General features: G+C 49.2%; 2 protein-coding genes across 2 annotated transcripts; both read left to right on the top strand.

Moving 5' to 3' along the window:
* The first annotated feature begins 5,360 nt into the window (after window positions 1-5,360).
* On the top strand, window positions 5,361-12,411 carry GPATCH3 (G-patch domain containing 3). The gene is made up of 7 exons (XM_043574164.1): window positions 5,361-5,831; window positions 7,154-7,578; window positions 9,129-9,303; window positions 9,909-9,968; window positions 10,794-10,915; window positions 11,037-11,164; window positions 11,673-12,411. The coding sequence occupies exons 1-7, from the start codon at window positions 5,396-5,398 to the stop codon at window positions 11,887-11,889; spliced, it is 1,563 nt and encodes a 520-aa protein (XP_043430099.1). The 5' UTR covers window positions 5,361-5,395; the 3' UTR covers window positions 11,890-12,411.
* Window positions 12,412-12,579: 168 nt separating this feature from the next.
* Window positions 12,580-23,730, top strand: GPN2 (GPN-loop GTPase 2). Its single transcript, XM_043574165.1, has 5 exons — window positions 12,580-13,176; window positions 13,752-13,908; window positions 16,206-16,366; window positions 17,372-17,502; window positions 21,159-23,730. The coding sequence occupies exons 1-5, from the start codon at window positions 12,766-12,768 to the stop codon at window positions 21,229-21,231; spliced, it is 933 nt and encodes a 310-aa protein (XP_043430100.1). The 5' UTR covers window positions 12,580-12,765; the 3' UTR covers window positions 21,232-23,730.
* Window positions 23,731-24,020: the final 290 nt, after the last annotated feature.

The raw sequence follows: 24,020 nt of genomic DNA, 5'->3' as shown, positions 1-24,020 counted from the left end.
GGAGCCAAATTCAGAGGATTCCTGGATTTCAGGTCATTCTATCTTCTACGTTCCTTCAGCAACTGCCTCTGTTAGTTTACTGTTGCACCTCTCTGAACCTGCAGGCTGGATCTTTCTGCCCTTTCCTCCTCCAACCGTGAACAACCATTAGAAAGTGCTCCTCTCCACTAGCCACCCCAGCCTTTTCCCTCAACTTATCTAATGTTTCCATCATCCAAATAGCTTCCCTCATTAGCCCTATCTTCCTCCTTCGCAAACTTCTTCCCTACCCCTCCACATGGTTATGGAGCTATACTTCTGTCTGTTTCTCATCTGTATCTCTTGTGTTGCTCCCTGTGCCCTGTCCAAACCTTCTGCAAGGAAGATAAAGACAAATCTAGCAAGACTAAAGAGAGAATTATAATACAATGTAATATGAGCAAGAATGCTTTCTCCATGAGACAGCAGGCCTTCCAAAGGTGGGGGACAGTGTTCCATTATCAGCAGCTTACAAGTGGGAATTGTGTCTCATAACCAGAGAGGGAAGAGGACGAAACAGGCTCAGACAGGGTATGCAACTTACTCAATGACTGATCACTATCTGTGCTGAGATTTGAACTCAGGCCTGTGTGACTGTGGAGGCCAGGCCCTTGCCACCAGCATAGGCTGGCATGAGTCATGGCCAGGAGCAGGCTGTCTGGAGCCAGCTCAGCCACTGTTTACTGACCATCAGCCATGATCCCTGTGCTCAGGCCCAGCCAGGGATGACTCACTAGGAATCAGGAGAGTGGCTGTGGCTCTGGGTCAGCGTTGGGTGCCATTTTATTATCACCATTATCTCTACCTTTATTAGCCTAATCACTGACTGCTTATTAAGCAGTCAGGCACTGAGCTGATGTGTGCTGTGTCATGTGCCAATACACCCTGACTCTCGGTGTCATAGAACCTATGATACCAGCAAAAAGCCAACACCCACTATCCATCCATCCATTCATGCCATCATTCAACATCTCTCTTGATGATCACTTGTACTAGACCTTGTGCTAGATGCTAAGGGGCACAAAATACACGAGATACAGTCCCTGCATTCACTGAACATCCTGTCGTTGGCAGAGAGAGACACATAAGTAATTGTAACACAGAGTGATCTGAAATGTGATAGAGGTACGTTCAATGGGCAGCAGGAGCTCAGAAGAGGGAGTGATTAAATCTGCCTGGTGGTGGAATAATGCTTCAGTCAAGTGGTCACTGCTCTGAGCTAAAGAGAATGAATAGGGGTTTGCCAGGTAACCAAGGGATGGACATTCCAGATAGAGGGAATGACAGGTGCAAAATCACAGAGGTGACAGAGAGCAAGGTGTTCAGGTAACTGCAGATGGTCTGGGAGCAACTTGGGCCCAGGGCAGCAAGAGATGGGCCTAGAAAGGTGGACAGGGACCATGTCACAGAACAAGGCAGCAGAGAAAGGCAATCCCAGTGAAACCGATGGAGGCAACAAGGCTAAGATCTCAGGGGAATCAGGTTTAACAGAGGGGATCATTCATTCATTCCTGGCAGGTCATTCTAGGTGACTACTAAATAATAACCAGCTAACATTTATTGAGAGCGATGCTCTCAACATATTACATGGGTTCCATTGCTCAATTCTCACAATAACTGTGAGGGAATTATCATCATTGTCTCTATTTTACAAGTGAAGAAACTGAGGCACAGAGAGGTTAAGCGACTTGCTCAATGTTACACAGTTAATAAGTACAGTCAGGATTAAAACTCAAACGGTCTGAACTTTGGCCCTATGCTCTTAGTCACCAGGCTGTCTTGTGTCTTTAAAGGCCAGGGATTATCTGGGGCACCCGGCTGGCTCAGTCGGTGGAACATGCAACTCTGGATCTTGGAGTTGTGAGTTTGAGCCCCACGCTGGGTGTAGAGATTACTGAAAATAAAATCTTTTTTTTTTTTTTTTAAAGGCTAGGGATGATCAACTGGAGAATGAATGACAGTACCTAACACCCCTTCCCTTCCCCACCACACTACAAGGTGGAACAAGAGGGGAAATGTAGCCTCGGTTACCCTTGGGTTTAAGTTTTTGATGAGAAGTCTGGCCTGTGTGTTCCCCCAGGGAAGTGGCCCCCCTTTCCCTGGAGACAGTCCCCAGCCACACCCAATGGCACATTCCCATGTTAGTGCCAGGAATATTCTTTGAATCAGCGGGGATTTACTGAGTCTACTACAGACTGAGTTCTGGAAATTTAGGCCCACAGTGGCAATGGTGTGGAACCATAAGTGCATACCTTCTTGGGTCAGCTAACAGCGCTTCCCGAGCCCACGTCTTGCTTGCTGTAACGCATTTACTTTTCTATTTTCAGATTTTTCAAAATATGGTTTTAATTCAACCTTTTCTGTATAATGTACAGAAAAACACACAAATCACGCATGTACAGTTTGATGAGTTATCACAAAATGAGCCCCTCCCTGGAAGCACTGCCCAGCTCAAGAAATAGAGCTTTAGCAACACCCCAGAAACCATCCTCTTCACCACGCTTCCCCTCCCCACTAAATGGCATCACTATCCCTGGTTTCCAGCATCATAAGTGAGACTGTTTGCCTTAAACTTTGTATAAATGGAACCGTACAGCATATACTCTTTTGTTTGTCTTTCACTTCCATTATGTCTGAGAGTCATTCCGACCCATTCATATTCATTGCCGTAAAGTATCCCATTACTACGCTACAATTCACTTATCCAAGATACTGCTGATGACCCTTTGGGTTCATCGAATAATATTTCTTTTTTTTTTTTAATGTTTATTTTTGAGGCAGAGAGAGACAGTGTGTGAGTGGGGGAGGAGCAGAGAGAGAGAAGGAGACACAGAATCCAAAGCAGGCTCCAGGCTCTGAGCTGTCAGCACAGGGCCCGACGTGGGGCTCGAGCCCACAAACCGTGAGATCATGACCTGAGCCGAAGTCAGACGCCTAACTGACTGAGCCACCCAGGTGCCCCTCAAATAATATTTCTGAGACTATTCCTGCACACACCTTTTGGTGCACAGATGTTTGCAGATCTGATGTTATATAGCAAGAAGTGTCATTACCAAGTCACAGAATGTGTGCTCAACTTAAGTAGATCTTGTCAAGTTTTCCAAAATGGGTGTACCAATTTACACTTCCATCAGCAGATTTTAAAATCCAGGTATGTAAAATGATCCTATCCACAATTACCCAGACTCCCATTAGAACTTTTTTTCCCTCAAACAGGTGTCTATTCGTGATCAACACAAAGTAAACATTTGCTTTATTGTTTTTTGAAATGAATTGTTTTCCCTTTTAAGATGTTTTACTAAAATTGAGTAAAACAAAATAGCATTTACAAAACATATGTTAAGTATAGGGGCGCCTGGGTGGCTCAGTTGGTTAAGCATTCGACTTCAGCTCATGTCATGATCTCATGGTTTGTGGGTTTGAGCCCCATGTCGGGCTCTGTGTTGACAGGTCAGAGCCTGGAGCCTGCTTCGGATTCTCTGTCTCCCTCTCTCTCTCTGCCCCTCCACCGTTCTCTCTCTCTCTCTCTCTGTCTCTCAAATAAAAATTTTTTTAAATATATGTTAAGTGTAAAGGATAACAGTACAATGAACCCTCATCATGTCCCATAAATTTTGAAGTCACCTCCCTCCTAAAGGTAATGATTACCCTGCATTTGGGGTTAATCATTTCCTTACTTTTCTTTCTTATTTTAAGTCATATTTATTTATGTATCACTAAAAAGTAGTTTTTAGTTTGTATTTTTCAACTTTATATAATGAATTCTATTTCCTACTTGCTCATTTTCCCTCATCATCATATACCTGCTGAAAAGTACTAAATGCCGGGGGCGCCTGGGTGGCTCAGTCAGTCAGGCATCTAACTTCTGACATCGGCTCAGGTCATGATCTCACAGTTCATGGGTTTGGCCTGTGCACTGGCAGTGCGGAGCCTGCTTGGGATTCTCTGCCCCTCCCCCGCTCATGCACTCTGTCAAAATAAATAACTTTAAAAAAATCGTACTAAATGCCAACTTTTTGCTCTTACAATCACTGCATCTATGAATACTCATATATATTGTCATATAAAATACAAATCTGGACTCAGTAAGAAGAGACTTCTTTTTAAATGATTGTTGCAAGCGAAGAAAGGAACTATTGCAATGGAGAAGAAACTTATTGCCATGGGACCATAAGATCTACGCGTGCCTTCAAGGTTGAGACAAGAGGGGTGGATCATTCATAGGGAGGAGTAAACAGGGCTAGAAAGAACTGGGTCTGAGGAAGTGGGGTGATCAGGAGTGGCAGGATGAGACAGTAGATCAGAAAATGTTTTACCCTGAACCCAGCCTATTCTCAGGAGGGGTTGTGCGCTGGCTCACCACTTGGTGGGTGGGTGGGGGAGGCAAAGTTCAGGGACTTGGGGGAAGGAGAGGAGCTTAACCAAAGTTTGGTTAACAAGCATTTGGTTCTGATTGATCAGTGGGAACAAGCAGTTCATCTAAGCGTTTACGAGGCAAAGACTGGAATTTGGAGTCTGTGGCTAGCCTTGACATACATACGTATACAAGGGAGCACCTGTGAGTTTTATCTAAGTCATATAAGGAGGCGTGTTTCTTTGCAGTAAGCTGTGTTCTAGAACACAAAAGGGTGGGATCGGGTTTCTTAACCTTCACTGTTTTCCAGGATCACAGGGCTGGGTGAAGCTCAACATTGTCAATACAGGGACATATGCAAAAATTTAAGTATATACAGAGAAGTGGAATATGGGTAGCTTCACTTCCTTCTACGGGGTTACGTCGTATTGTTTTCCAAAGTGGTTGTACTAGTTTCCACTCCACAGCAGCGCATGGGAGATCCAGTTACTCTGCACTATCACCAGTACCTAGGATTTAAAAAATTTTGCCAATCTGGTGGATGTTAAGTACGTCTCACTAGATTTCCTTGATTATTAATGCGATTGATGCTCTTTCATTGTTAATTGGATGTTTAGTCCACTTCTCAGTTGGATTATCTCTTTCTTAGAGATGTGTGGGAGTGCCTGAATACGCTTTGGAAAAAGTGGCTGAACCACTAAAATGTCTCTAAACTGAGAAAACTGAGATTAGGTGTGGGAAATCCCCAACAACTAAAAATCTTAAAAAGTGCCCCTCCCTCAGGCTTCTAATTTTATCATCATCAGAGTCTTACGAAAGCGATCTGTAAACACATTTCCCAAGTGATGTTTTCATCATCGCCGGCTGCTCTCTGCGGGAAACGGCCCCAAATCCCGCGCCTTCTAGCTCCTCAACCACCACCCGACGGACTAATCACCAGTTACACATCAGTGCACCACGGAGGCCTCGGTGCCGCGATATTCTCGCGAGAGTTGGAAACAGCCGATCATGTGACAACGCAAGATGGCGGTGCCCAGCGAGGCGGAGGAGGAGGCCACAGTCTACTTAATAGTGAGCGGCATTCCCTCGGGTTTGCGCTCTGCCCATCTCCGGAACTACTTTAGCCAGTTCCGAGAACAGCGTGGCTGTGGTTTCCTGTGTTTCCACTACCGGCATCGGCCTGAGCGGGCTCCTTCCCAGGCTTCTCCCGACACTGCCCCAACTCCTATCGGCCAGGTTCTCGCCCAGACTTCAGTCACCGATGCTCGCACTCTTTCCCCTCCGGACTCTGCTCCCGCCCAGACCCGCACCTGCTGCTGCGTCATCTCGGTACGGGGGACAGCTCAGGCCCAGCAGCTTCTTCGCATGTACTCCGGCCGCCGGTGGCTGGATACTCAGGGGACTTGGTTGCCGGGTCGTTGTTACATCCGCAGACTTCGGCTACCTACTGAGGCATCAGGTACGGATGGGGAAGATAATAGACTAAGCCTACCGGCCCTGGAACAGAGACACCTTTCATGAGGGGATAAGTCAGGTCTCTGATTATCAGGCTCTTTAAGAGTTTAGGTCACTGCCGGACAGAGCTTCAGGCTCAACGCCATGTTAAGTTTAGGGGTGGAGGTCGTGGGGGGAGGGTACGGAAAGAGGCCTATTGGGATGATCCTTCTTTTTCCAGTTTATTACATTTCTTCTGAGACCTTTTTTTTTTTTTTCTCTCTGAGAGGTCGATATTGCACTGACACAGAAGGAAAAAAGGGAAACGAGGCTTCTTATTCACTTATTGTCTTTATTACATTTTTTTGTTGCTTCCTACCCAGCCCTCTCTTGGCAAGATGCAAATGAAAAGACAATCTCTTTTCTCTGGACAGCTCTGGAAGTCACTTTGATGGGTGGCAGGGAACAGCGCAGAGTTCTCGAATTCATTTATTCGACACATCTAGCTTTTGTGCTCACCCAGTGTGATTCTCGCTGCTGTGCAGAAAACAGACATAGTCTGTGCTCAGGATTCAGAGAGGAAAACAGATCTGTAAAAAAGTAACTGTCACAGAGATGGCATTCTAATTGTTAACATTTGCTGAGCACTTCCTGTGTGCTTACTAGGCATTGTTCTAAGCCTTTCATTTTCTTATTGACTCCTCACAACAATCCTATAAGGTAGGAGCTATTGTTACCCATTTTATAGGTAAGGATACTGAGGGATACAGAAGGTGTGTTACGTGCCCAAGGTTACAGAGCTAGGAAGTGGCAGGGTCACAGTACAAACCCAGGCATATTGACCCAGAGCCTATGCTCTGTATCAGCAAGTGTGAGATGACAGAGGAGGGAGAAACTGATCTCCTAGAGGGATCAGGAAATGTGGCTTTTCATCTGGATCTGAAAGATACACAGGAGTTTGTGGGAAGGAACGGTGTTCAAAGTAAATGGCACTTGCAGAGACACAGACAGAGATGTGAAAGTCCATGGAACTTTCAGGGCATGTTAAATTGTTTGGTATGGTTGAAGCACATGGTTTGAGGATGCACAGGGAGTGGGGGTTGGTGGCAGTTGAGAATCAAAAAGTCGACAGGAACCAGATCTAAAAGAAACTTGTGTGCTCAGCCAAGGTGATGAGAAATGGCATGAAATTGTTAGGTGGTTCTGGTCAGGAAATGGAGGAAGTTACTCTGGAAAAGTATGAAAGGGAGGAATAGCATTAGGCTAAAAGATCTGAGCCAATTTCTGGCTCAAGTGTTGCTGGAGGCTTCGAGGTTTCAAGAGCCATTCTTCCTTCTGCTTTCCAAGGTTTCGGCTCCTTTCCTTTCAAAACCTGCAAGGAGCTGCAGAGTCGGAAAGCTCAGTGTGAAGCCTTTACTCTGGCTGACCTGAGGCAACTGCCAGAGCTGAACCCACCAGTGCTGATGCCCAATGGAAATGTGGGGACTCCTCTGCGGGTCTTTTTGGAATTGATCCGGGCCTGCCGCCTACCCCCTCGGATCATCACCCAGCTGCAGCTCCAGTTTCCCAAGACAGGTTCTTCCCGGCGCTATGGCAACGTACCCTTCAAGTATGAGGACTCAGAGACTGTGGAGCAGGAAGACCTTGTGTATACCGCCGAAGGCGAGGAAATACCCCAAGGAAGCTGCCTGGGGGACATACCAGCCACCTCCTATGGAGAGCCAGAGGAGGAAGGGGAAAAGGAGGAGGAAGAAGAGTCACACTCAGATGACGTGAGTAGAGTGAGCTACCCTTTCTTTGCTGGCAGCTTAGAGAGGCTCGGCCATCAAGATACTACCACTCTTCAATTGTGTATTACAATAGTTCTAAACCTGGCGGGGGGCGGGGGGCGGTTCTCAGGAGAATTCCAGAGTTAGAACTCCCTGCAATTAAATATAAAACTATAAAACTGCATTTGCATGTGCAAATATGCATTTCTTTGAGGAGAGAGGCCAGAGCTTATCGGAAGATTCTCAAAGGGACCTTCTTTGCATTCTCTAGAAGGAATGTAAGGAGGTCCTCTTCATAATTGAAAATGTACCCACCAAGAAGTAAAATCATCTAAGGAATTAGAGGCAGATGTGGGATGTGAACTTGGTCCCCTTTGCTGCTTGTCTAACCTCGGTGTGCTTTTATTACGTGGCTGAGAAGTCACATCTATTTTCTGACCTTGAGTCTGTAGCTTGAACACCAGCTTCCACTCTCATTTTTTATCATGTGCGATAGACATTTCTTCTACCTCTTTCTCCAGATTTGGGTGTTCATCCATAAAATTAGGAAAGGTGTGCTTTGGGGGGAAACTTTGTGCGTGTGCATACTCTGGGTGAAACAATAATTCATCTGTGTCTTCCAACCGCCAGCCCAGAGCTGCTAACATCTGTACCACATCCTTAGTGTAGTACTCTCTGGACTTTTCCCAGCACCTGCTCTGCAGCAGTGATTCCTGAGGCTTCTTGGAGTTTAACTAGGACAGGCGCCCCCAAGATTTCAAGCCAAGAGTCATCCTATCATTCTGCAAGTCTAGGCAAGCAGTTGTACACATAGGCTAGCGCAGGATTCCAGAGACATTCCAAGATCCATTTCCTGCCCTGGAAGAGCCTTAATACTGCCTGAAAAGAAAAAAGCAGCAGCATCTGGAAAGGCTGTATGGTGTAGCCACGTGGGTTTGAATGCTGGCTCTGCCACTCTCCATGTACTATCTCGGGCAAATCACCTTACTCCTCTGGACCCAGGTTTCCTCATCAGTAGAATGGGAATGATGGTACTCAACCTCACAGGGCTGTTGGGGTGATTAAAGGAGCTAAGTTATGAGAAGGGCCTGACGCACAGTAGACAATAGGTATTATTTATTGTCCCTTTTTTCTTTACGACATAACGTATAGAGGCCTAAACAGCGTGTACCGATTACCTCCAAACTGAGGAGTTTGGAGACGAGCGAGAGTGCTGTGGCCTCAGTGTGGGGGCTTCACGTGGGCTGTAGAACTTGAGGGATGAGGATTCACCAGGTGAAGAAAAAGTGGTGGGAGAGGAGGGCAGATAGTCCCAGCAGGGGGAACGGCATGGCCAGAAGCACGGGGATAAGAGTGAGTTGGGCTTGGGGGAAGGCACCAAGTGTTGTGACACGGATGGAGAGATGTGTTGGGCAAGGCTCCAAGGACCAAATGTGTGCTGCTTCTAAGAGAAATTTGGAGGAATGGAGCCTGCTGTGCTCTGAGCTGTCCTCCTTGTGGGCATGAGGTCAGGATGCTGAACAGACAGAAAACCTCTGTCTACCTTCTCCAAGGACGATGACCGCGGTGAGGAGTGGGAGCGTCATGAGGCACTGCATGAAGATGTGACCAGGCAGGAGCGTACCACTGAGCGGCTCTTTGAGGAGGAAATCGAGCTCAAGTGGGAGAAGGGCGGCTCCGGCCTGGTATTCTACACTGATGCCCAGTTCTGGCAGGAGGAGGAAGGAGGTAATGCTGGCAACCAGGCAAGGGCAGGAGTGATCCCTGCTGCATCCACTCAGGGCTCTCCATTCCACACGGGGATTCTCTGGCAAGGAGGCCAAATATGGGGCTAGAGAAGAGACTTGCCTTGATTGTGTGTGAGAGGCCAGTCATCCTTTTCGGGGGTGGCGGATTAGTGGAATGAGGAAAAAATGCCCTCCGCCCCTGCAAATTCTGAATGCCCCCCAGCGGAGATATTTTACAATATAATCAAAAGCCCCAAGTTCTAAGGGCACCTGAGTGGCTCAGTCGGTTGAGCATCTGATTCTTGATTTCAGCTCAGGTCGTGATCTCATATTTCGTGGGATCGAGCCCTGTGTCAGTGTGGCGCCTGCTTGGGATATATTCTCTCTCTCTCTCTCTCTCTCTTTCTCTCTCTCTTTCTCTCTCTGTCTCCCCCTCTCCCCCACCTCTCTGCCCCACTCGTGTGCACTCACTCTTGCTCTCTCTCAAAATAAATAAACATTTAAAAAAAGAGCCCCAAGTTCTAGAACATATGTCTAAGTCTAGATTTAACTCTCAACAGAACTGCGAATCCTTAGTTTACTCTCTTCGATGCTTTTTATTTGCAGACTTTGATGAACAGACAGCCGATGACTGGGATGTGGACATGAGTGTATACTACGACAGAGGTACTGGGCCAGGGATTACAGTATGGGGAGGTGGAACTGGTGCCCTGACCTTGCAAGGACACTCTACTAGGGCTTGCTTAGCAGAGGCCGAGACAGGACCAGTTCCCCTGGGGTAGCCCACTGAGAGCGTTCCCCTCTTAAATCATCTCTAGTTGTGTGCATTAAATGCTGGTTGTGGGCAGAGCCCTTTTCCTTTGTAGAGGAAGGACATGTGGGGTCAGCCCTCAGGAGGCTCTGGTTCTGATGGGCAGACCCTGGTAGAATGGGAGGTTGAGGTGTTCAGGCTCTGGTTGAGAATTTAGATTCTGGAGGGGTGCCTGGGTGGCTCAGTTGGTTAAGTGTCCGACTTTCGCTCAGGTTGTGATCTTGTGGTTTGTGAGTTCCAAGCCCCACATGGGGCTCTCTGCTGTCAGTGTGGAGCCCTCTTTGGATTCTTTGTCTCCCTCTCTCTGCCCCTCCCCACTCGCTCTCTCAATCTCTCTCTCAAAAATAAACAACAACAAAGATTTTTGAAAAAGGAGAATTTAGATTCAGGAGTCAAAAATGACCTGGGAGACGTTGGGGTAGGAGGAGAAGACCTGAGTTCGAATTCTGTTTCTCATCTCATGGCTCGGTGACTTTTCTGTACCAGTTTCCTCATCTGTAAGATAGGAAAGCCAGGGTTCCTACTTTTGGTGAGCCTCCAGTCTAATGAGAGAGATCATAGTAAAGTAATAAAACACCATAAAGATGAATATGCAAATCTTGTGAGGAGATCCTAGAAACCTGATTTTCCCCCTTTCTGCTGAGAGAGACCCTTCTACAAACTGAGCTCTGCTTCCTCAGATGGTGGAGACAAGGATGCCCGAGACTCTGTCCAAATGCGTCTGGAACGGAGACTCCGTGATGGCCAGGAGGATGGCTCTGTGATCAAGTGCCAAGTGGGCACCTTTGAGCGCCACACCAAGGTAAGCACTGTGTCTAGCCCATCGACCCCTCTCTTTTCCTTCTCTACCTCCATTCTTTCTGCCACCCCCACCCCCCTGCCCCGCAGCCCCATCTGTTGAGTCTTTGCCCTTCCCTCTACAGGGCATTGGACGGAAGGTGATGGAGCAGCAGGGCTGGGCTGAGGGCAAGGGTCTGGGAAGCCGGTGTTCAGGGGTGCCTGAGGCCCTGGATAGTGATGGCCAGCACCCTAGATGCAAGCGTGGATTGGGGTGAGTATGGCCGAGAGACTTTCCTGGGGGCCCAAGCTAGGCTTTCATCTGTACCCTGGTTTCCCCCCCTTCCGTCTGGTTTTGGAAGGGTATTGGAGACTCCTAGGGTTGAGCTTCAAAGCAGAATTAGAAGGAAAAGGTAGGTCTGGCACTGTTAATTTTTTAGACCAAGCTCTAAGGCTTGATAGGATCACTGATCTCCTGTGGAAGTCATACCCCCTGGTCTGAGGAGTTTGGACTTGATTGCTGTTAGGGAGTGCCTGTAAGTCACAGAATGGTGACCGTTTGTTCTAAACTCTATGTATTATTTTAAATGAAGGCAACATGTGAGACCTCTGGTTGCTGGCACTGTCGATGGAGAGATAAGAGGATTGAAGAGCAAAGATCCAAATTTAAAGGCTCGATCTTTGGGACAAACCAGACGTGCAGTAGCTACTTCTCTGTCTTTTCCCAACCCTTTATTGGAGTTTGAGAGCAGGCCTCTCAGTTTGAGCCCTTTTTAATGCAGGTACCACGGAGAGAAGCTACAGCCATTTGGGCAACTGAAGAGACCCCGTGGAACTGGCTTGGGGCTCATCTCCACCATCTATGATGAGCCCCTACCCCAAGACCAAGGGGAGTCGCTGCTCCGACGCCAGCCACCCACCAGCATGAAGTTTCGGGCAGACGTGGCATTTGTGAGGAGTTCCAGCTGTGCCTTGGACAACCCCTCGGAGCATGAGTGACAGCTTCAGGCCTTCCTTAGTGTCACTCATAACTGCACCAGTGGCAGCCCTCTGCCTTGGCCTTATGTCCCACCACAACCGAAAGAACTCTGGGACCAGTAATCTGCGCAGCTTGTTCACAGTGTTCTGTTCTGAACTTGCCTTCTGGCGCTCTACCTCAAGGACATTTTTACCAAAAGCCCCCTGTCCTCTTTTAATATTAGGGCTGAATGACCTCAGTGGTCTCCTAACCCCAGTCCCTGTTTGGGCTTGCCCATGTTGCCTCCTCCAGTACCTTGAACAGTTGGATTGACTGAAGTTGTCAGCACAACCTTCGCTGAGCGGGGGGTTCACTGTAAAGGTCAGAAAGAGGGGGAAACGGGCCTGGAAGAGGAGAAGGACCCGCGGTGCTTGGGAAGGCACGATCTCGGGGCGGGCCCTCCATCGCCTCCACCCGTGACTGGCTGGGAGCGGACAACGGAAAGGTCGCGGGAAGGTGGCCCGGGTCTGTGACCTAACGGGAGAATAAAGAAGTTTACTACCGGATTTCTCTTTATCTTCCAATTTGGGCGGGGGGAAGGTCGGGAAAATCTGGGCTAGAGTTCCCCCCACCACCCCAAACCCGCTAGCGGAGACCAAACCCGGAGGGGAAACGCTCCGCGTCGCCACGCCCCTAGGCGTCAAGCCGCGCCGTCATCCTGGGGGCGGGACTTCCTCTCGGGGCTCCCGTCGTTTCCGACGTCGTCCGGAAGTCGGGCGCTGGTCCCCTTACACTGCGCGGGTGTCTGCGGTTCCTCCTTCGGCTACCCCGGGGCCGAAGTGTACGTCGGGGATCCCGTAGCCTTCGGCTTGTGTCTCAGCCGAACTACCTGCTCCGCACGGGGCTGCGTGCAGCCTATGGCGGGGGCCGCCCCGACCACGGCCTTTGGGCAGGCGGTGATCGGCCCGCCTGGTTCGGGGAAGACCACATACTGCCTGGGCATGAGTGAGTTCCTGCGCGCGCTGGGCCGGCGCGTGGCGGTGGTGAACCTGGACCCGGCCAACGAGGGGCTGCCGTACGAGTGCGCTGTGGACGTGGGCGAGCTGGTGGGGCTGGGCGACGTGATGGACGCGCTGCGGCTGGGGCCCAACGGCGGCCTGCTCTACTGCATGGAGTACCTGGAGGCCAACCTGGACTGGCTGCGCGCCAAGCTAGATCCCCTACGCGGCCACTACTTCCTCTTCGACTGCCCAGGCCAGGTGGAGCTCTGCACGCACCACGGCGCTCTGCGTAGCATCTTCTCCCAGATGGCGCATTGGGACCTCAGGGTGCGTCTTGGGTCGAGCAGGCTTCTTTTGCAGATGGAGGAACTGAGACAGGGAGGACAGATGCCACGCCCCCATGTCACACAGCGAGGTAGGGGCCGAGTCGCTTTGGAGTCAAAGTGGTGTGAGTTCGACTTCAGGCTCTGCCACTGACTCGCTGTGTGGTCCTGGGTAAGTCAGTTTCTCTCTGAACCTCAGTTTTCTCATCTGCACAATGGATGTACTAGCACCCAATTTGGGGTTGTTAGAAGTATGGAAAGGGTTATGTAGAAAGTGGCATGGTGATTGCTGTTGTGACTTGGTGGGCAAAAGTAAATGAAACAGAGTCAGATGTAGTCAGAATGGAACTAGTTGCCCACCGGGAGACTTGGTGCAAGGCATCTTGTAAGGAATCATGCCCCATATCTCCTGGCAGAAGGAAATGAGTGTGGCTATTAGAATGGAGCAGAAGCAGGAGGAAACTAATGGGGAAGGCTTGTACTCTGTCCTCAGAAGTCCTCAGTCTCTTGAGAAAGACATAGGCCCCGATGTTTCCTGCCTTCCCAGGCCACTCACCCCGTCTCTTCCTCTCCTTCCAGCTGACTGCTGTCCACCTGGTGGATTCTCATTACTGCACAGACCCGGCCAAGTTCATTTCAGTACTGTGTACTTCTCTGGCCACGATGCTACATGTGGAGCTGCCCCATGTCAACCTGCTCTCCAAGATGGACCTCATTGAGCACTATGGGAAGTTGGGTGAGAGCTCCTGTTCTGGGCAGCCAAGGAGTAGGGAATGAAACATCTCAGCTGCAGGGAGCTGCCTCCAGGTCCTGACTCCTGTTTATTTTGTGCACACTCTGTATGCTAGATACTGTTCTGGATTTGGGGGACAAGAGAGCTATAGATGGGGATATGTACACTGCAAAGGAATTAAAGTGAATGGTTGGGAGTGAGTTGAATGAGCAGCGCTATTTGAGGATGAGATCTGAATGGTGAGAAGGAGCCAGCCAAGGCTGAACTGTTCTAGGCAGAGGGACCAGTAGGAGGAAAGGCCCTTAGGGAAGGAGTTTTTTTGTGTTTAGAGAAAAAGTGGGGGGAGGGGAGGAAGCCCAGAGTAGTTGAGGTAGCAGTAGGGGAAGGGTGGTAGGAAATGAGGTCAGAGAGGGGGGCCAGGGCTAGAACCTGTACTGTTGAAACACTGGGGAAAGCCAGTGATGAATATCAGGCAAGGAAATAGCACGAATTAAGAACATCATTGTGGCTGTTTTGTGGAGAACGAATGAGAATGAGCAAGAATGCAAACAGAGATGTTGAGGAGGGTTTTTGCAGCAGCCTAAGCAGTGGTGGTGGGAATGGAGGGAAATGGATCGATCCAGAACTTACTCAAGAAACAGCGTCTCTTGGTGGGTTGGATGTGGAGACTGAGGAATTAAGGATGCCTTCAGGGGTGCCTGGGTGGCTCAGTTGGTTAAGTGTCCGACTCTTGATTTCGGCTCAGGTCACGATCCCGGGGTCATGGGATGGAGCCCTTCATCAGGCTCCGCCCTGAGCATGGAGCCTGCTTGGGATTTTCTCTTTCCCTCTGCCCATCTTCCCTACTCACATACGCTCTGTCTAAAAATAAATAAGTAAATAATTTTTTTTTTTTTTAAGGCTAGCTGTCAGGTTTCCAACTGAGCCAGTGGACAAATAGAGGCACCTTTGTCAGGGTGGGAAAGATTGAGGGAGAAGCAGGCTGGCACAAGGCAGGAGAGTTGCCTAGGGGCCTCATGGCCAGCATTTTTTTCCTGCACAATTAGTGCTCTCCTGAGCTGGGAGCATCAGCTCCCTAAATAGCATCTCCAGGCACAAAGGAACCCAGAGAACAAAAACTGAAATGACCAGCAGGGAACAGGAAGAAAGGTTTGTTGGGATCATGGGGTCACAAAGTGTCAGGGCATTGTCCAGGGAGGCCTACTGGCTCTCAGTCAGGACATGGAGGGATGTCAGCACCTTGGAGGGGCCACCTCAGCCCAGAGTCCTGGTCCGTCTCTTGTTAAGCCCAGAAGCCCTATTTTATCAATGCCCAGATTTGCAGTCTTCCTGAGCCCCTCTCCTCGCCCTTCATGGCCCCAGATGGCCACATGGTGATCCCTGACCTTTCTAGCTCTGACTCTGGCCAGTCATCCTTACAAAAGACTGTTGTGCAAACCAGATGAGGCCATTGAGGCCCAGAGACATTACATGAATAGCCCAAGGTCAAATCACACAGCTGATGTGTTAGCTGAGATGAAATCTAAACCCACATGCACCTGGCTCAAACTGCTTAATTCCTGGGGAGAAATGTACCTATCAGGCAATCCAAGAAGCTTGTTGGAATGCCCGGGACATTATTCCTTGCAGGCAGAGGGATGTCAGTTTCTGATTAGAACACAGGAGCCAGAATGCAGGGAGTGGGTCAATCAGTCTCCAACAGCCTGATTGCCTAAGCTCACTGTGGGCCAGACCAATAGAGTAGCCCAACTGACTTGAGTTTTTTGGCAGAAATGGACAGTGCAGGGAGGCCCAATTTCCTTTTCTTAGAGGAAGTTTGTATTCATAGAACTCCGAGTCATCTAGTCTGATGTCCTCATTTTACATTAAGAAGGAACTGGCCCAGAAGGGAAAGTGATTTATCCAAGAAGCACCCTGCTACAATCCTTATAGTGCGTGTGCTGGGTCCTGGGGCTACTACCTGACTGTGAGCTCCATGTGGCACGGACCAAGCGCTGTTCTTGGTACACATTCGATACCGTTGTTTGTTACCATTGAGCAAGTGCTTCTCTGTACCAGACATTGGGATTTATAGCATTTAGTCCTCACAGCAGTCCTGTATAGCTACTACGTGGCAGAACCAATGGGTAAAACCAAGTATTTTTTTCTTAGTAACTTCATCTCACTGCCTCGACAAATATTTGTTGAATGAATGAATGAGGGAATGAAGACAAAAGGAAGAAGGAAAGGAAATGTGGTTCCTGTCCTTGGGTCTTTTAGCCTGATGCCAATTGCTCCTGAACTCCAGTTTCTCTCCTTAGCCTTCAACCTGGACTACTACACAGAGGTCCTAGACCTCTCCTACCTGCTCGACCACCTGGCTTCTGACCCTTTCTTCCGCCACTACCGTCAGCTCAATGAGAAACTGGTGCAGCTCATTGAAGACTACAGTCTGGTCTCCTTCATCCCTCTCAACATTCAGGTACTAGGGACTAAGAGGCCTCTTCCCTTGCCTGTAGGCTCTGACAGTGCCTGGAACTTCACCAAGCAAGGGTACAGGAGGCTCGGAAGGCCCAAACAGTGGTCTTTGTCCTGAGTCCAACTGTCATTCAGTCCTCTTGGTTTTAGGACCAGTGGCTGTCATGGGCAGGATTCCAATAAAGAGAATAGACCAAACTTTGGCCCTGTCTATTCTGTATTGCTGGGTTTTCTCTACACATGTTCCCTCATCCGTGTGAAAATGAGTGATATCAGAAAGTCACCATGAAGGGACTTGACCAAAGCTAAAGATAGGTCTCTCGACCTCATTTAGGATGGGCAACTATGTGTTGACTTTGCAAAGTAGTACCCAACCCCTGTGCATGGACTTGAGCAAACTTATCTCCCCTCTGTTTAATGCCATGCTTTTCTCCTCTGAAATGAGAAGGTGAACTCCACAATATTAATCATAACAATTACCACTTATTGAAGGCTTTCTGTACTAGGCATTATGCTAAGGACTTGTACGTGCATTATTTTGATCTTTCCTTCCCATCATGTGATGTATGGACTGGTCTTATTACTTTTATGTGAATGAGCAAGTAGATTATATGCAGATTTATTGGGTGCCTAAGTGAGCTAAGTACTGTGCCAGGCACTGAGGATACCTCCACAGAAAAGTCCCTGACCTCATGGGGCACACAGTCAAATAGGGGAGGCAGAGGAGTTAATAACTTGTCAAAAGTAAGCTCTAATCAGAGCTGTAGGATAGACCCAGGGGACTTTGGGTGTGCATAGAGGAGCTTATCTGTTCTGATTTGGGTGGGTTGGTGGTCAGGAGAGATGGGATGTAGCCAGGCCTCTGGGGACAAGTGGAACTACTCCAGGCACAGAAGCTGCATGAGTCAAGGTTAAAAGGGATGTTTGGAGGCTGCGGGCACTTTGAAATGTCCTCAGTTCCACATACCTCCGTTTCACTCACCAGGCTGTTTCTCTCCTCCCCACCCAGGACAAGGAGAGTGTCCAGCGGGTCCTACAGGCTGTGGATAAAGCCAATGGCTACTGCTTCGGGGTCCAAGAGCAGCGAAGCCTGGAGGCCATGATGTCTGCTGCAGTGGGAGCTGATTTCCATTTCTCCACGTATCCTTGCTCTCTAGCCTCTAGGCCACAGCCAAGGGGGAGACATGAGGCTTAGAAGTGGCCACATCTCCCCTTGTAGATGACTGATCTCTTGCTGACCAGTTGGGCTCCTTGGTGATTGTCTCTCAGGTGCAAAGCCTGGTCCCTTAGATGGCTTCAGTGTTGGTTGTACCTGAGGACAAAGGAGGATACTGATCAGAAGGAGCAGCAAATACGGATGCAAAGAAATGAAGAGGCATTGGTCGTTTGGGAGAGATGCAAGGGGTTCAGTTTGCTTCTTGTCCTGACTGTGAAAGGGAAAGGGGGGTGAAGGGGTGCAGGGCTGACGGTGGGGGGCTTGCATGCCCTGCTGAGGCGTGTGGACTTCCGCTTGTGGGTGGGCGGTGGGAACCAGCATAGCCTGGTTGTGCAGGGTGTGACATGGTCAGGTGTACGTTATTTAAAAGCCCTCCGAGTGCAGAAATTGCGCTTAAGGGATGTGAGCGGAGGCACAAGAGTGTTTACAGTCTGTAGATGGAAAGAGATGAAACGTTAGTAGTAAGAACGGAAAGAAGGGTACAGCGTGGATGAAAGGAGGTGGGCTACCAGCGTTGGTGACTGGGTGGTTATGGGAATAGATGGAGGTGGAGCAGAAGTTAGACTCCCAGGTTTCTGGCTAATACAGCGGTACGTGTGGGCGGTTCTGTTGGTCAGTGAGGCAAGAAAAGGAAGGGAAGAGGACAGGCTTATCACCTGGATGGGAGGGATGGACGCTGGCAGATGTGCTGTGTTTGAGGGGACCGTGCGACAGCCAGAGCTGTCAGCTAGACCTCCGGAACTGGAGCTGGATTCGTGACCAGTGGGATGGAGCTGAGGTCACGTGCCGGTGTCCCTCAGGTCACCGAGGCCGCGGGTGAGGCAGGACAGGGAAGCGCAGGCCCACTAGGATGGTTTCAGACATTTGACACTGACACAGCATGCCGGAGACCAGGGGGGCTCCAGAGCCCTTGGCATAGAGGAAAATCATTCCAGCCAGTACCTTCTGATCTGTGTCCGGCCCTTCCACACGTGGGAAACCAAGCTCGCAGGGAACCAGACAGGTTGTAAATAAAATGATGGCGGTAGAGCGCGCAGTGCTCACTGAGGGGGTTGAGCTGCTACCTCATACTTGCAGTTAATGTCGGCAAGTTCAAAAAAAAAAAAAAAAATGTCGGCAAGTTCAACTGCAGGTGCTCAGCAAAAACGTGAAGGGGCAGTTTCGGTAGTCCTGAATTTTGTTGTACGCTGTGCGTTGCTTTATGCATCCGTACGTGTTATGCAAGGTTCTGTTTGTAAAACGGTACACTTTTTGATAGATGATTTAAGGGATTTTCAAAGGTATTTTTAACCGTATGCATTTGTGCTGATTTTATTTATTTTTTATTAAAAAATTTTTTTTGCGTTTATTTATTTTGAGAGAGAGAGAGAGTGGGAGGAGGGGCAGAGAGAGAGGAGAGAGAGAGAGAATCCCAAGCAGGCTCCGAGCTCAGTTCGATATCTTGAACCGTGAGTTATCACCTGAGCTGAAATCGAGAGTTGGGACCCTTAACTGACTGAGCCACCCAGGCGCCCCTATTTGTGCTGATGTTAGATTCTGCCCCCTACCCTAATCCTCATAAGGTTCAACTTCATTCCACATCTAAGACAGTTAAGGATTGGGGCACCTGGGTGCTCAGTCAATTGAGCGTCTGCCTCTTGGTTTCAGCTCAGGTCATGGTCTCACGATTCATGGGATCGAGTCCCGCATCAGGCTCTGTGCTGCCAGCACACAGCCTGCTTAGGATTCTCTCGCTCCCTCTCCCTTTGTCCCTCCCCCCAGCACGCTCAGAGTGCACTCAAAATAAATAAACATTTTTATAAAAAGATAACTAAGGATTGGTATAAAGAAGGGAAACGTCAGCTCTCCTGAGGAGCGTGTGGGTCAAGGAAGCTTCACCGAGGCAGTGGCGCTGGAATTGTGTTATCTTAAAGTGAGGGTTAACCAGGCTGATTAAGAGGGAAAGGGAATTCAAAGCAAAGAGAGTAGTATATACAAAGGCATGGCGGTTCAAGGTCAAGGCACGTCTGGGGAGTTGCAAGTAGAATAGCACGACTCGTGGGCAGGACGGGGCTTTGGCTGAAGAGCAGTGATAGGGCCAGACAGATGGTCAAATAGATGCAGGGTTCCATGTGCCCTGCCCAGGAATGTGGACTCCACTCATCCTGAGTGATTCTCAGGGCGACTTGCACAGGAACAAGGCATTATTTCTTGAGAAAAAGAGAGGGGGAAGGGGCACAGGTTCAGAGTCTGCTTGAGTAGGGGTGCCGTGGGTTTTGGTGGATGGATCCCTAAGAGACGAGAAAGAAAGTCCGTACCCTGAACATCATTTAGTGAACTACATACTCTACTGGCAAAATCTCATTTAGTCCTCATTCGGTCCCTTCTTTTTTTTTTTTTTTCTCAAGTTCATTTATTTTGAGAGAGAGAGTATCCCAGGTATCTGCACTGTCAGCGCAGAGACTGATGCAGGGCTCGAACTCAAGAACCGTGAGATCATGAGCTGAGCTGAAACCAAGAGTCGGACGCTGAGCCACCCAGGCGCCCTTCAGTCCCTTCGTATAGATGAGGCAGTTGGGGCTGTGAGAGTGACAGGTCCAAGGTCCTTCTCCCAGGATGTGCTGGAAGGACAGTTCAAACCTCCGTCTCCCTGGTTGTGGAACCTCAGTTTCTACTAGGTGAACCTCACTGGAGTCACCTAGTAGAACAGCCACGGTGGCCATCCTTCCGTGTCCAACTGCCATCTCCTCCTCAGACCCACACCCAGACCTCAGGCCGGCCAGCCTCACGGGGCTCACTCAGCAGTATCACAGTCTTTTCCTCCGTGAGTCTGATTGGCATCCTTCCCACTCCATGTCCCTGCTGTCCCAGAGAGGTAGAAAAAGAGAGCGCAAGCAGAAGTTAGTTGTTATCTTTGAGCTCCCCTGAGTTCCCTCCCGTGGCAGAAGAGAAGTCGGAAACACTTAGCACCTGCTGTGTACTAGGTGCCATAGTAGGCACTTTGTATCGTCTTCTTTGAGCCTCACAGCTCTATCTTACAGACGAGAAAAAAGGATGTGGCAAACTCAGGATTTAAACCCCCAGTGGTCTGGCTCCAGAGCACGTGACCTAACACAGCTGCAGGGTTAGTGCCGTCTGGTCCTTTGATCCTCAGCAACGTGGGGAAGAGGCGAATACAGAAGCATTTGGGTCTGGATTGTTTGTTTGTTTAATGTTTGTGTATTTTTGAGAAAGAGGAATCATGTGCAGAGGTAGGGGAGGGGCAGAGGGAAGGGGACAGAGGACCCGAAGTGGGCTCTTTGCTGACAGCACAGAGCCCGACGTGGGGCTTGAACCCACGAACTGTGAGATTATGACCTGAAGCGAAGTCGGACGCTCAACCGACTGAGCCACCCGGGGGCTGGGGGCTGGGTGTTTTGAGGGGCCTCTCAGACCCAGTGGGTGCCTATTGCCTGGAGCTATAACGGTGAGAAAGGGAGAGGGGTGGGAGCAGAATCCGCCAGACGTGGCTATCAGTAGAGGCATCAGTAGAGGTCGGATCCTGCCCAGACCAGTTCCCCACCCTTGCCTGTGCCAGCATCCTTGACACACCCTCCCTCAGCACCCTGGGCGTCCAGGAGAAGTACCTGGCATCCTCAGACCAGTCAGTGGAGCAGGAAACCATGCAGCTGTAGCAGCGAGCTGGGCCCTGCAGAGCAAGAAGCAGAACCCAGCATTGGAGAAAGTGGCAGCCGCCAATGACCACGGACAGCCCTGCCGACTCAGATCGAGAGCAGTCTCCCCAACCAGGCAGAGCACTCACTGCACCCTCAGTGGTTGCTGTTGCCAGGAATTCAGCACCGGCCCCACTCGGGCTACGATGGGATGTGCTACAAACACAAGAGTTTACTTTCTACTCTTTGTGACCTCCAAGCTTTCCTCAACCGTCTAGGGCCAGAGAGTTGGGGCAGAACGAGGGAATGGGACCTTCCCTTAGAAGAGGCCTATTTCTTCATACAGGACGTCGTTCCCGTCCAAGCACAGGACTGTGCTAGAACTGACACTCAGTCTCCGGTGGTGCGGTTTTGTAAATTCGCAGTTGTAGCAGTGAGCCCGGTGCCTGAGTTTCCCCAGGTGATGCTCCCTGGCAGATCTGAGTGTTTTGTTTTCATGGTATTTATTTTATGGTTTTATTCCTTTGGGGCAAGGGTTAACTAGTTTTCCATTTATACTGGTCATTAAAAGTTTACTTTGAAATTGCAAAAAGTGAGTTGTTTGAAGAAAAATATTCAGTAGACAGCATGACCTCATAAGGAGTGTGGCTTGAGGTTGGAAAATAATGGGGTTTGCTTCCTTTGGTTCTTCCTGCAACTGGTTGAGTGTAATTCATATTTTCCACCAATAGGTGGCAGTCCAGGCTTAGCAGTCACAGCCCGGAGGCAGCAGGGGACCGATGGCAACTGTGCCAGAAGTCTCATTTGCAGACACTTGGTCCTGTTAACATGTGAGAAGGGCTCGGCCTTTTACAAAGTGCTTCCACACACATGGTTCTCATGTGGCTCTCACAGCCATTCCCGGAGATCTAGACAAGATGGAATGTTAGGAAGCCCCATTTTACAGTGAGGAAACAGACGAGTTTGAACTTGGCTCAGCCTGGCTGTCTCATTGTCCACTTTGCTGACTTCTTTTTTCTTTCTTTTCTTTTCTTTTCTTTTCTTTTCTTTTCTTTTCTTTTCTCTTTTTTCTTTTTTCTTTTTTTTTTTTCTTGTTTATTTGTTTACTTTGAAAGAGAAAGAGAGCATGTGGAGAGGGCCAGAGAGAGGGAGAGAGATTCCCAACAGGCTTCACACTGCCAGCACAGAGAGCCCGACGTGGGGCTCGGACTCACGAACTGTGAATTCATGACCTGAGCCGAAATCTAGAGTCGGACTCTTGACAAAACTTAGCCACCCAGGCGCCCCTTTGCCGACTTCTTAATGGTGAAAAGTCACGGCCCTTCTCCCACAGGACTTGTGGCCAACCAGGGGGAAGAATTTAAACACCTGTAGAGTATTCCTGAATCATAAATCAAGGGGAAGATAGGTCACTGGGGGTTTGGGCACTCGGAGAATTCAGCTTAGGAAAATCTGTTCCGAAGTGGCATTGAGACGGGGGTGACGGAGCTTTGCTTCCCAATTGGAGGAGTCCGAGCAGAAGGCAGAAGAGTGAGGGGCTGTGAGGAGGCTCCTCTAGCTGGGAGAGTATGAAAGCAGCCGACCTCTGCTCCCACGCCTGGCCGAATGGGGGGTAATTACTAGGTGCTGCTTCCCCAGCCTCTTTCATCTGAGAAGTTCAAAGCACCGTACCCCTATTAACACCCTACAGTAGGTGGGGAGGATCAACAGCAAGCCAGGGAAACTGAGGCCAGGAGGCGCAGCCTGGGGATGCCTGTGAGTCACTTGTGGGGCCCGGAGCCCGGGAACCCTGACGCCCAGATTGCTGGACAAATCCCTCATCAGGTAGGGTGTGAGGGTGGATCGTGTTTTGGAACGTAGGACCAGTAGCTGTGGTCAGGGGTTCTGCTGCTTGCCCCATCACCCTGGCTCTTACCAAGGCAAACCAGCTGGAAGGAAGGTGCCATTTGAACTTCATGGCCTTGCATCCAAGCACTCTGAGCATTTATCGTCTGCAGTCACGGAGTGGAGAAAGGCGAAGTCATCCCACAGTTAATTTCCAGGCCTTGGTGTCACAGCAAGGGTATTTCCTCCTCCAGGAAATGTAGCTCTGTTCACCTACTGGTGGCAAAATGATTTTCTGTTCCCCTGCCATGGTGGGGAGGAGTTGGAAAATGAAAAGAAAATTAGTCACCCATGATCCCATAACATATATATAAATAATAAAAAATCTTTGTAATCTGCAATAAGTTTTATATTCAAATGTATAAAGATATTTTGTGTTTCTCAGTCTTTTCTATACATCGAGAGGGGTAGCTGGAGCATTTGTACGAGTGGGATATGTTATACTTGCTCTGTAACCTGCGTTTTCTAGTCAACACTTATTTCATCCAGTTAAAAATAGACCTTTTTAATGTCTACATAATATTCCGTGGTAAGGCTATGACATTGTTTACCTGTCCAGACTCCCATGGTTAGCCTAAGTCATTACCAATTGTTTGCTGTTGTAAATTGTGCCGCGATTATATTTTCGTACTCAAATCTTTGTCTGAGCCTCTGATTTTTAACTTCTGGTGAGATCCTAGAGATGAAACAGCTGATATTTCCCAGGTTCTGGGTTCATATTGCCAAAATGCCTTCCAGAAAAGTGGCACTTTGCCTCTCACAGACACTGTCTGAAAGTGCTCTTCTCACTTCCAGACCTCACTTGGCAATCATGAACAACTCCTGGAGGGAGGAAACCATCTCTGAGTGCCTTAGAAGGGACCTTCCCGGTCTTCTCTGCTAACCACTGACATTAGGATATATGCATTTCCTGGCTTTGAAGTGAG

Source organism: Prionailurus bengalensis, chromosome C1, assembly GCF_016509475.1.
Source record: "Prionailurus bengalensis isolate Pbe53 chromosome C1, Fcat_Pben_1.1_paternal_pri, whole genome shotgun sequence".
Classification (NCBI taxonomy): domain Eukaryota; kingdom Metazoa; phylum Chordata; class Mammalia; order Carnivora; family Felidae; genus Prionailurus; species Prionailurus bengalensis.
The sequence above is the reverse complement of the archived record's forward strand: the minus strand, read 5'-3'. Positions and strand labels throughout refer to the sequence as shown.